General features: G+C 40.1%; 1 protein-coding gene across 4 annotated transcripts in view; it reads left to right on the top strand.

Moving 5' to 3' along the window:
* The first annotated feature begins 839 nt into the window (after window positions 1–839).
* LOC133116377 (rho guanine nucleotide exchange factor 7-like) overlaps window positions 840–12,978 on the top strand; it is a 38,490-nt gene continuing 26,351 nt past the window's right edge. For 2 of the 4 annotated variants that reach the window (XM_061225851.1, XM_061225854.1), the window contains exons 1-2: window positions 840–1,351; window positions 6,476–6,559. In XM_061225851.1, the coding sequence (XP_061081835.1) occupies window positions 1,187–1,351; window positions 6,476–6,559 (249 nt within the window). In that variant the 5' untranslated portion in view covers window positions 840–1,186. The remainder of the gene's footprint in view (window positions 1,352–6,475; window positions 6,560–12,978) is intronic. The other 2 variants (XM_061225853.1, XM_061225852.1) reach the window with 2 other exon arrangements.

The raw sequence follows: 12,978 nt of genomic DNA on the forward strand, positions 1-12,978 counted from the left end.
GTGTTCTGACTACATGAACTGCTTTAACACAAAATATGAAATCGTAAATGATAAATGTTATTTATTATGATGTTGTTATTGAGATAATGCTATATAGGAAAATATTTGTTTGTAACATTTTTGCAACCAGTCAGCAAACAAACCACAACAATTCTAGGAGAAAACTTTCCCAACATACAACTATCATACACAAGTGAAGAAAAACCTTTCCTTACAGACCCCTGCCATGCACAATTGCCTCCACTACTGTTACATTGTAACACGGGTAAGTTGCCAGCATTTCCCAAACCATGTACCAAATGTATCTTGCTTGTATAATGGAGTGTTCTGAACAAACTGTTTAATGGACCATTTTAGCACACCGTGTTTGTGTCTTCACACACCGATATATTTTGCTACCTGGCCTAAACACAGAGAAGGGTGGGTGAGTTAATAGTGACTTTTCTGCATGGTTGGCCCAGTATGTTTCAGTTAACCTAAGTCAGGATTTAAGCTAAATAAGCTGGAATGTGAGGTAAATAAAAAAAAAAGAAAAAAAAAAAAATAATAATAATAAGAAGAAATAAGACTGATATTACTACTAATATTACTAGTAATAACAGCATTAGGCTATGACTCCGATTACTACTACTAATACTAATCATTATAATAAAATGAAAATGTATTACTACTACTAGTAGTAGTAATAATCATAATAATGTTGGTGATGATGTGCATGGAAACGTGCTAATTAAAGATATCCTGTTTGTAGACAGGAAGCTAGACATCTTCCCGTCCACAAACCACATATGGAAATCATGGAAAATAATGACGAAATAACCAACTGAAATTCAAACCCGCTCCTTCAAAGACAATTTAGTGGCCGGGTAGATTTTCCCATCAATGCGATGTCATCTGCCGGAAGATCTCGTGTGGCAGAGAATGAAGGTTGAGTGTATAACAGAGAAAGGCATTTGACAGCTTGCCAGGGGGGAAACTAGACCTGCTAGATATTCAAAAGCGGATCGTCAACTGAAGCTAGTCGGCTCAAGGATCACTTACGGTCCGACTCCCAAATCGCGCACAAATGTAGGCTGGCAAGAAACCATTTTTAATTTAAAAACATCACAATTGAATATATATTCATTTCAAATCTATATTTTTTGCTAAATTAACCCCTTGCTGGATCTACGTCGTGAATGTGGCAATGAATTCGGCGGAACAGACGGTAACATGGCTCATAACGCTTGGGGTCCTGGAATCGCCGAAAAAGACCATCTCGGATCCAGAAGGATTTCTGCAATCATCTCTCAAAGATGGAGTGGTCCTATGTAAGCTGTTGGAACGATTGCGCCCTGGCTGTATCGATAAAGTAAGACCATTTATGATTACTGTATCCGCGCTCTCACTGTTACTTGTGTGTTCAATATGCCTAAATATAATGTGACAAAACGCACCTCCTTTTTCAAATTTAACGTTGCATTTGAACTGTTATTTTTACGGTCACGTGTACACTGACTATTGTCCAGAAACGGCATTCAAATATGTTGGCACAGATGTTCATGCATTTGTGTGTGAGAACTGGCTTGCCATTTTTTAAAGGTAGCCTAACAATAAATTGCCCTGAGTCACAAGCGTAGCTCGAGCGTAGACGTTCTTTTTTGCCAACTGCAACAGCGTATCAAAGCGGCCAAGGAAAGATGCGACTTGTCTTATTTTTGACACAAATTGAAAAAATATGGATGCTTTTGTAAGAAGATGAACACAAAAGAATTAGCCTATGTTGATTCACCGCTTATTCTGAATCCACATATTTCCCATATGGTTTTCCATAAACACATTATAATATTGTTGGGCCTCATTTGTTTCAAATGAAAAGAATATTTCATTATAACGGGTTCACAATAAGCAGTGCACATGCTCGGGCCGCCATTGACTGCAAAATCACACGAACAGGACGACCCTAAAAATTTAAAGGAACAGAGTTGTTTTTAAACGTGTTGTCACTCATGGGGTCCCTCGAATGAGGCATCATTGAATTATCTTGGACAATAACACGCAATTGTATAGCATGGATGAGACGTTCAAATATTCTTAGCCTATGTGACATCCAAATACCCACAAGTTTTTATTTGCGAGAAACTGCGCAAAACAACATCCTTATGCCTCCTATTTATGCATTCCACTTGAAAAATATCGTGTAATAATTAATCAATAAACGCTTGAAACTGGTTGGTTGTTTATGCATGTCAACAAAACCTATAACTTGTTGGATTTTATATTCATTTGTGCATTATTAGCCATGCACAAGCCAATTCACTGACAGTGGTTTTTATGGTATAGTGATGACACAGTATATTCACAAATATCACATTAACATGGTTATTTATCATGATAAATGCACTTTTTGAAGTTGCTTTGGCTAAAAGTTCCTCTCAAATTCCTAAATCCAAAAATTGCATATGGCAGTTTAACAAACTTTTACATTCCAAGCTTCCCTAAAATGACCACTTTTGCTCAGGTTGCAATGCAGGTTAATTTGGTAAAATATTCATGACAGTACACCCCAGCCTAAATCCCAAAAAAGCTTGCCATAGGAAAAACTACCTGATGATAAACTACAATAATCATAGTATTACCAAGAGCATGTGAACCAGACTATTTTTTAAACTAGATTTGATCTGAAAGATTTGATCTTTGATTTCTAAAGAACAAACATTTGGAAATGTGGAAATAAAAGCAATATGGGGGAAAATGGGAAGCTATTAAATGTTTTTTCCATTTTGCTGAGGACATTCAGTTTTGGAACCCCTGACATATATTAACCACCAATTAATGTGGGATGGCCCAAAGTCAGTTTAAGCAGAGGTGACAGAAAAGGGTCAAGAGTAAAACATGGAACGGCAGAATTGTGTTTCAGCTTGCGTAGGTGTCTTATCTGTGGTCTGAGTGTCCGTCTGGCGAGATGCGGTTCTCGTCAGATAAGAAGGTGGAGCCCTGAGTGTCTAGAGTGTCACTCCACTCCCTTAACTCACATTATCATGTTCCACTTGAGGGAACAAGACACTTGGAAAATTTATAATTCTCATGTAGGTGTGTGTTAAACAGAGCTACTGGACCTTCACTTTGGCTGAACGAGTGTGAATTCCCCCCTTGTAGCCTGCAGTGTAACTACATGAAGCCTTATGGGTCTGTGTGCCTTGTACAGTACACATGTCCCAGTAGGCAGTAACAGTAGGCTAAACACTGTTGTTTTACATTGGAACAACAAATCATATTTTGAAGTTTTATTCTTTGCTATAATGACAATGATGAGAGGGTGACATTATTTGTTTATAAACAAGTGCACATTGAGTAATAATAGCTAGCTGACAAACAGCCATGAAGCCGTAAGGGAAATACGAGACATCCACTCCAGAATGCAACCAGATACGTATCAATTCTGCAGAGGAACACAAACCAAAACAAAGCTACGGCACACAACCAGACCAAAGGATGAGTTTCTCTGCTGTCTGCCTCAATCAGCAATACAATGAAACGGTTAGCAGCTACAGTTTGCTGCTACTATGTGCAATTTTGAACTCAGTAAAGCAAGACAGGCTTTAAATTGCTTCCCACAATGCTGGAAGTTTGTAAGACTCCTACGGATTAACATCTGCTCCCTCAGTTCACTTGAACTGATGAGTTTGTTTATTTTCATCTTTAGCCAACCAGATTTATGTCCAGACAAAATCTGTGTTGACAGACACTGATAGCTATGTTTGGGTGTTTCCTAAATTAACATTACTGTATAGAAAGGGAGCTACCCAATGCGCTACAAGCCAGCAAAGAAAGGAGCATCCAATAGGTCCTCTATAACCAGGACAGCTAGATTACACAAGACTCCTTGCACAGACCTCTGTTTTTGACTCTGAGGAAGACGTCTAAACTTCAGTCTCACCTATACAGTGAACACAGTATATTTCTCTGAGCGTAGTGTGCTCCACCATCTCTTATTTCAGGCTAGTCCCCGTGAAGTCCTTTGGGTAAGGAGTCTTGTGTACTTTACTGTATATTAGCTGCATGTGTATCAGATGGAGGAAGGAAGAGGTAAACCTGAGTGTGCTATCATCACTTTGAATATTTTTAGTGTGTATTGTTACATTCACATATATAAGTACATATTTCCCTGAATATTTGGGGGCCAGTTCCTCCCGGTGTAATTACTAAGGGATCATCTGACCGATTGCCCCACACACTGCCTTATTTCATATTGGATGTAAATTGTTTTAACTGGGTCCGTAATGTACTTTGGACTAAATCTGGTCCTCTTAACAGCTTGGTCATCTGTTTTATTTGTGTAACATGATCTGAATGTGCTGATCCTTGCCGACAAATTAAATTGCATTCAAGGCATTATGCCATAGCCTGTATCCATTTTCTACCCATTTTATACCCTGACCGGTCTTTTGATTTTTATTTAACCACACTGAGGCCTGATGTACTAAATACTTCTCCAAATGAGATGCACAAGCAGACAAGGAACTAAATTCATCAGCGGGAGATGCATTATAAATGAATCAGTCTGAGTGCAATATAATGAGAGAAATGGAAATGAACTATTGAACAGATTATGGCATAGGAATATAAAATAAGTTAAAACAGAAATGTGTTTTTTCAAATATTTAAGGGAAATGACAGTTCAGCTAAAAATGTATGCCATAGTTGAGATAGCTAGACATATGCATTGCAACAGCGTAATAATGTTGATGCACTATTAAAATTGCAGTGTAGCTCAACATGCTTACAAACACTTTGAGGGCTGAGGCCTGAGTCTATTGATTGCCAATATATGATATTCCACACAGTGACTTTACACAGTTGACTAAGAAAAAAAGCTGTACTGCAGAAAACCCAAGAGTTCAGTTTACCGAACCCCCTAGATAGACTCCGCTTCTGGCCAAGGGCCAGGACAGACGGCTGACTGTCAGGAAGGGCTATGTCAGTTTTGATAAATAACATAAATTCTTCTCTCTGTGTCGGGTATATTGTATGACAACAGAAATGTCGTAAATCTATTTGAAATTGAAATGGGCTGAACCGGTTACAGTTAAATCAGAAATCTAGCTGGAAAGGTAGGTTACAATATATATATACACACACCATACGACATACGATATACAGTAACATACCATAAGTTTGATAAGTGTAAATTTATGCAAAGGCTGCATGCAATTCTGGCCCAATGCCATCACAGCTAACACAGGTACAGTGAGCTTGTTCTTAAAAGCACATGCAAAAGATAGAAGTCAGCGCAGATCAACATCAAAGCACATCCTCAGAACACTCAACTCAATGAGTATACACAACCTGCCCAATATAAGGGCATCGACAGGTTCACGGTTTTAACCAAGAAAATACACTTCAAGTGACAGAAAGCTGTTTGTTATGACTCCAGCGGTTGCACAAAAGAGTGCATTCATTTTATTGTGCACAAACTGTAGATGTAAAAATCTTTGTTTGCTGTACATAAGTGGCTCTTCACCCCCAAAGTTATGGACCAGAGAGGCATGGTGTAGATGCAGCTGGTCTCGTCAAGGGGTAGCTCCTGTTCTTGCAGTTGAGTTACTTCTTGATCTGAACCAAATTGCTTACAGAAGGGAGTTTCAGACACTTTACCAGGTGTTATTCATTTGAGCCTGAATTTATGGATGAGTATGTGCAACAGATTGACTGAGGTCAAAGTGGAAAGGAACTATTTCAGTCCTGTCAATTTGCAGCTGATTTGAAGCGTTTCTCTCATGTGTAGTACTGTTCATACAGTAATAGGCTACATGTGCAGTGCTGTTTATATCCTTCCTTCAGTGTAGAGGTCTGCGTTCAATTGCTTCAACTGAAGATGTGCTAAAATGTCAAATGGCCAAAGAAGGTAATATACACACGTGTATGACCTTTGGAAGTATAACACTGCTGTAGAAATATTAAAATAATATTGTGCCTAATGTAATAGCCTCATGTAAAATAGGCCTACACATATAAAATAAACGTCATCCATGTAGGTGGATTCAAATATCTTGCTTGGATTTGAAGATATTTCCCAGATCTTTCGAGCCTTTGAACATTTGAGTAGTTAAATTTTTTTTTGCACTTTTAGTTCAGTTATAATGACTTGTTCAATTTTTAAAGCCAGTTTTAAATTACTTAAGTCATTGCACTTGATGCAGAGATATGCTTAGTCTACTTTACACTGCCTGCCAAAACGCTGTTTGATATCAACGTTCTCCCTACGCCTGTCACAGTTATTACGGAATCGTATCTGGGAACGTCATTTCCTTTGCTCCAGTACACACTTCCCATGAGAAAAGGTGATTTATTTGCGAGCGAAGACATTAAAGACGCACTGTATTGAGCAAATCTGCCCGTTGATTGTCGAGTTTCTGTAGAGGGAGGTAAAAGTGAACCCAGAGTGTAAGTACGGATCGGGATTTGTTTCACAATTCGCTTTCTCCCCACGCAGATTTACCAGGAACCGAGGAACGACACCGAGTGCTTGGCTAACATCAGGGAGTTTCTCAAAGGCTGCGGAATCTTTCGCATAGAGGTAAGTGGCCACGATTTGTTATTTTACGTTATATATTTGCTGTATTCTACTTGGTAAGGGTAGCAACTTGTTGTGCTGTGGGTCGATGCTGGCTAAATAAACAATCATACGGGCATTATCCCGCGGGTGGTGGAAGTCTTAACCAAGAATAATAGGGCTACTGTATCTTCGAAGTTGCATGTTAGTTGTAGCTATCGCAATCTTCATTTGGATTAATCGGGTGACTTCTGCAATAACAAAGAGTCATTGGTGAATTTGTTTGATAACCGTGAACAAAAGCGATTGTACAGGCCTATATCTATACTGTTAATTTACAGCACACAGTCTAAGCAATTGGATGTTTGAACCGCCTTGCTATATCAATACTCTGTGCTCATTGCTTGTAGCAGCGGCGACAATGTAGCAAATTCCCTTGTTTTGCGGGCGTTGTCGTAGCGTTCATTATCTCCGTCGACTCATTATGTTATCGTCAGGTCAATATATGTGCATTTAAGGTGGTTAAGATATATTTACGGATAGTCTGGGATTCGCAAGCGATGTGACTGAAATGCTAGTATTGTATGATTTTGCAATTGATCAAATCATAGCTATACGGTGGAAAATTTAACATGAACCACAAGCTATACGTTTTGTTTAACTTTAGAGTAGGTGTGTTGTAGCTGTTCAATTGTGTCCATGTCAACGAAAGATGTTTCACCAAGTTCTGATTGATTTTTGATGCGCCTTGTCTACTGTCTGTGCCGTTCAACAGTGCATTAGAGAGTAAGAACACAAATGTCCATTGTTAGATTAGCTTCTTTCTTCTGGTCAGATTACGAACTGGATGGTTTGGAATTTGACAACATTTTGATCGGCCACTGTCCTGAGTGTTTTGTCATGACATTGAGGGTAGTAACTGTACTAAGGGAGCAAAATGGCAAATCTTTGGCTGGTATGCTGCCCTCTGCCATCAATTTTCTAATAAAATATGAGCATGTTTAAGCTTTGCAGTTCTAATTATTCACTTGCTCAGGGACCTGTCCCCCATGATATAATGCAATATAGTGGCCTGCTCTCCTCTGTGCTGGAGTTATGATCCAACTGTAGCTGAGGAGAGGTCAGCTAGGGATGTATTGAGGTGGCTAATGTAAAGAGACGTATTTAGAGCACCGAAAAATGGCATGTATCGCTGAATAGGGTGACCTTACAGATGGCAGGAGGGAGCCTTGCCCCAGGCGTACTGCTGAGTGGCCCTGTTTCATTATTTCACCTTAATTACTTAATCGCTTCAGATGACTAATCCCCCCGCACTCTTGTGTCCGAGCCTGAGCTCTCTAGGTTTCGGGGCAATTGGGTAAGCGTGCCGCCCTCTTCACAGGCGGGACGTCAGGAGTCGTTGTGTCGGTGTGGCATGGGTTTCTTTGGCAGATCTGAGGATGAAGGTGTCTGCCGGTGCTAATAACACCGTTGCGAGCAGGTGCAATTTGTTGCAGGAAGTAGGCCAGCAGTTCGGGCACAAGATCACAGAGTCCCGGTGGTTTGCGGCTTTGACTTCTGAGTGGAAACCTACAGGTTCAAATTCCACGTGTAACCAAAGATGTTGCACATGTCCGGTGGCATAAATGCAGGTACAGGACAGAAAAAATGATGTGAAAATGAAAATGAAAAGGAGAAGGAGAAGGGCGTCTCCCTTAATGCTGCTCCCGAAATCAGCAATTTCCTGCTCATCACAAACAACATGACCACACTTGGACCTGTACTTGGGCTTATCCTGAGGAGACCTGTTATGGACTGAAACACTGAGTGTGTTGTTTTTGGCTAGTTATCCCCCTAAAACTTTGATTTAGAGAGCATAATTTGTGGCATGTGGACTTAATTTTTCTAATTCCCCGTATGACTCCGTTGTATGCTTAAACTACCTAACTGTTGCCTGTGAAATGAAGCTTTTCTAATTGAATTTCATGTGAAATTGCCTGTTCGAATCAACCAATGGAAGGGAACCAATTCATTAAGTGATGGACTGGTAGTGGTTGCATTCAGCACTGAAACTATTTTTCCAGCACACATTTTCTATACTAGCTTTGTTGCAGATATTGAATTCAATGTAAAAAGGCTTTATGGGCTTCTTTCAATGAACACGTCTGTTTGCAGTATAGCAGTTATTGTGACAACAAGAAACCACCATTGCTGTATGGAACAGTTCCACGTTACCGGTTGTTTTTGCTCAGGCAAATACCTACATTCACTGTAAGGTGGTGGTACCAAACAACCATTTGCATATGCATACCATGTTGGTGACTAAAACCTTGGTTGGTTGAATCCTGAGCTGGTTCTCTGGTGACACATTTCAGGTTAAGCACCTTACTCAAGGCAATGATGACAGTGGCCTTTATTTTAGGACCAATTTCATTTCCACAGCTCTGCTTCTTACTGTAAACTTATAGCAATATTCATCAATTTCTCCCGAAGACAGTGTTTTTACCGTAGGGTCTGTTTGATTTCACTGTTTGTTGCTGGATAATTTATCACACTCAGTAACCACTTTCTGAGCTGTCTCCCTGAGCTGTGTAAACTTCCACGTTTAAGGCTGAAACGCTGCTTGGAGCCAGAAATCGTAACATAGGTATAACATAAGCGTCCCCTATAAGAGTACATCATTGATGAGTGTGGGATGTCAGTCATGTGCTGTACAGAATAACCATCACTGCTTCAAGCCTGGGCTTGAACTCCTCTCTGCCTGTGCTGCATGATCTGTCAAGTTATACCATGTATTGAAAACAAAAAGGTGCTTCCTTATATCGGTGCAGAATTTACATTAATGTAATTTTCACCTGCGCTCCTTGGACAATGGTTAGTGGTGGTAAGGGGTGTGAATGTTATCTTGTCTCTCAGAATGCACCATCGTGGAACAGCTCAATCATAACATAAAACAGCGACCACAAAAAACCCGACGGACAGGATGTGGAGAGACAAGGAGAGTATGGTGTGGAAGTTGTAATTACTCATTGAGTGCACTCTGTGGTTGGTGACCAATAGCACCTCTGCCCTTTCAGTGGCTGAGCTAGCTGAGAGTGCCTCACAGCCAAACCTAGAGAAATAGAAAGTTGACTTTGCTGTGGTAACCACAGTCATGTGTGCCTGCACGCTGTCCCCCGGGCTGTTCTCGGCTGCTGCTCGCCCACTGCTCCACCCTGTGCGCGTGGCCCATAAATCACCTGGCATTTCATGCCGTCAGTAAACGCTCTTATCCAGCGTACTTTTTTGAAAACATGCAACTAATTTATACGATATTTCCTGAAGCGATTTTGGTTGGGTTTTGCTTTTGCTCAGGGGTACAGTGGGCAGTGGCTTACTCGGAAATCGAACCTGCAGCCTCTTGAGTTCATCCAGTTCCCTCACCCTGCTACTACGCCACTGACATGTCCATGCCGTATTCATCGTGGTGAATGATGAAAGTCTCTGCTAAATCCCCAGAAAATCTACGCTGCTTTGGGTGAGGAGGGAGCCCTTGTTCTTCTCCCCAGGCGCAACCGTTGTGGAGCGTTGAAGGGCAGGGCTCTCAAACTTGTGCCCTGGGGGACTAGGAATTCCCCCAAGGCTCCCAGGAAAAGGCGCACAGCCCTTCCCTGCGCTCTGCTCTGGGTCTCAGCGTCCAGCGCCCTGTGCTCCTGGCCCGGATTTAGCCATGCCACAGATCTTACACACTGCCTCCTTTGTTTCCACTCTGCTGACCTATGACCCATGCAGGTGTATGCAAATATGTTATTTGTATGAACATTTGTAGTTTCTGTTTATTGGTTATCTGGACTGCAGAGCACAGATCTGAAATTGTAAATAATACACATACACACACACACACACACACACACACACACACTCACACACACTCACCCACAAATAAGTGGCGACATTTGTGCATTGAGAGAGAAAAAAATGAGTTTTGACCTTAAATGTCTTGCTATGGCAGCATTGGTTCCCTGCATGTGTGCATTATTCACGCTCAAGCTATGCGTTAACACAGTCATTCGTCATGTCCTATATTGCTTTTTGAGCCGTTGCGGGTTAGAGATATCCCTTGCTTTTAACAAGCGCAATAAATAGGTTAACTGCTGAATAGATTCACTTCCTGTTTCTTTACAGAATATGAAAGGAAATATAAACACAGAATAATTAACACAGAAAATATATAAGAGGAATGTTTGAGGATGAATAGGGCAATTGGTTGGGGGTAGACTGCTGTCTCATGTGAAACACCACTGGTCCCAAAACACAAAGTTATCCATAGTATACCATGGAAGAACGCACTATTAACACAAACAAAACATATTTGGTCATAGGTGTTGAGCCATTTGTTGATCAATGCAAATTCTGGAATGTGGAATAACTCAACATCAAAAAATAATACTTAAAAATATATTGACCTTTACTGAAATGAAATATGCTGTTGATACATATTTGAAATGAAAATGTTGTTGAGATAGCAACAGTTCACTATGGCAAATGAAACATATTGAAATGTATAGTAGCATATTAATTTCTGTATCGGTGAAAACAATGTTTTGAATCCTACATAAGGATGAAAATAGTGAACTGAAGCATGTCATCAAAGGCAGCCATAAACATCATGAACAATCTCAAAGAAAAGGTCTAGTCTTGAAAACGGCACCAGGATTATTTAATTGGTTGCTGCATGCTGCCCGTTTCCCTGATAACTGGAACCAGTGGCTTCAATCCACTGTTTATATGATTTAGAAGACTGAAGATAAATACAACCCCAACAGAGGCATCTATAAGCACTGATCTGAGTGTATTTTGTTGCATTATAAATATACACTCAGGAACATTTTTACTTTATTACACCTACTAATTCATGCGATTATCTAATCAGCCAATTGTGTGGCAGCAGTGCAATGCATACAGTCATGTCAGGGGCTTCAGTGAATGTTCACATCAACCGTCTAAATGAGGAAAAAATGTGATCTAAGTGACTTTGACCGTGGAATGATTGTTGGTGGCAGGGTGGTTTGAGTATCTCATAAACTGCTGATCTTCTTGGATTTTCACACACACGTCTCTAGAGTTTGCAAAGAATGGTGCAAAAAAAACCAAAAAAAAAAAAAAACAGTGCGCAGCAGACAGAAACACCTTGTTAATGAGAGACGTCAGAAGAGAATGGCCAGACTGGTCAAAGCTGACAGGAAGGTGACAGGTGACAGCAAATAACCACACATTACAACGGTGGTATGCAGAAGAGCATCTCTGAACACACAACACATCATAACATTTAAGTGGATAGGCTACAGCAGTAGAATAAATACCTAATAAAGTGCTCACTGAGTGTAAATATAAGAATTATTAACTTGTCGAACAGCCAGGGCTCCGAGTCCAGTTGGTTTAATTCCATGATGATCGGACTACTAATCATGTTTACAGCCTGCACCCGCTCACAGGCAAAATTCTGTTGCCATGAAAAGGCAATATCGTATCATGATTTTGTACATCAGTCTCGTAGACAACAAAGCCTCAGGTTTGTCACCATGGAACAAAAGGTTGCCATATGTGAAGCTGAGTTAAAAGTGGTGTGGACAAGTCTTGTAAAAAAAAACTTGTGCAACACTGAAAACCCAAATGGCCAAAAATGTTAAAACTTTAAAATGAGCTGTGTCTTGGAAAATGTCAGTGAATAGATACAACACAAATGGATGAAATGCAGACCTGCGTGACACTTGACTTATTTACAGACCTGCGTGACGCTTGACGTATTTACAGACCTGCGGTTGACTTTACTTATTTACAGACCTGCGTGGCACTTGAGTGCTTACTTGACATATTCGTCGTACTCTGGTTTGCTGATGATAGTTATGGAAAATATTTGTCTTGTAATTTTTGTATTTGGATAATCTTCATGTTTGCTATATTTTGCTGCCAAAACAGTTATGCCATAAGTTGTGTAACATATTGAACTACATTTATTCCGTTGGCATGAAAGCTTACATTTTGACAGAATATAGAAATTAAATGCTCAGGCTGCTGTTTGTTGTATTTATAGCTGTATAAATGTTTAGGTAAATGTATGTTTATTAATGTTTTTATTTTGCTTTCTTTAGGGTGGCTAGTTAATTGCCTCATGAATAATGTTAATAAACTGGTTATTAAATTTTTGTTGACAGCAATGACAGAAAATTGCCTTGGTAAATATGCCCAAAGATATGGCACATTGATAACTGAGACCATAGAGTAAAAGGAAATTGCAGATGAGCAGAATAGGTTGTTATTTCCGTGGTATGATTCAAGCCTGTACAAGGGGATGGCCAGCCAGATTTTCAGGTTGTTTAGTCATTGCCTAAAGGTTATTTTGGTGGCAAAAATAATGAGAAACAGTGAGACGGACAATATTGATCTTTCCGATGCTCTCTCCCTCTCTTTCTCCAAATTAAATA

Source organism: Conger conger, chromosome 17 (assembly GCF_963514075.1).
Source record: "Conger conger chromosome 17, fConCon1.1, whole genome shotgun sequence".
NCBI classification, from domain to species: domain Eukaryota; kingdom Metazoa; phylum Chordata; class Actinopteri; order Anguilliformes; family Congridae; genus Conger; species Conger conger.